This window comes from Trypanosoma theileri (genome assembly GCF_002087225.1).
Source record: "Trypanosoma theileri isolate Edinburgh chromosome Unknown TM35_Tth_68_V1, whole genome shotgun sequence".
Lineage (NCBI taxonomy): Eukaryota > Euglenozoa > Kinetoplastea > Trypanosomatida > Trypanosomatidae > Trypanosoma > Trypanosoma theileri.
The window spans coordinates 11,828-12,196 of record NW_021639910.1 but is presented as its reverse complement, the minus strand read 5'-3'; the positions used below and the strand labels follow the sequence as shown (position 1 = coordinate 12,196).

The 369-nt window shown below is 50.1% G+C and overlaps 1 protein-coding gene across 1 annotated transcript; it reads right to left on the bottom strand.

The window, feature by feature from the left end:
• Position 1: 1 nt before the first annotated feature.
• TM35_000681040 (uncharacterized protein) lies at positions 2–367 on the bottom strand (the record flags this gene model as incomplete). Its single annotated transcript, XM_029031151.1, has 1 exon — positions 2–367. A coding segment is annotated over one exon (366 nt), but the record flags the coding sequence as incomplete, so codon positions are not given.
• Between the last annotated feature and the right edge of the window lie 2 nt (positions 368–369).

The window sequence follows — 369 nt, the reverse complement described above, 5'->3', positions numbered from 1 at the left end:
TTTCACCTGGATTCTGCGAGTCACTGTGATTAGGATCCTGCTCTCTAAGACTGACATCACGATTAGTTGTTGTATGAGGAGCAACAGGAGGTTCTGTGGGTTCTTTTCCTCTTTGACCGGCGTGCTGTGTAGTTTCGTGTAAATTGCCAAGACTATTCCCATTCCCTTCTGCAGATAATACTTCAGATTCAGGATCAGGACCATCCACACCATCATCTCTTTCGTCCTTTTGTCCCGCCGGAGCAACAACAGGACCTTTAGTGGGAAGAATAGGACCAGGAGGATGACCACTCCCAGCAGGACAAGGAGGTTCAGAAGAACCAGGAGTGCAAGGAGGGTCAGGACCAACTGCAGCACCTGCAGCAGCCC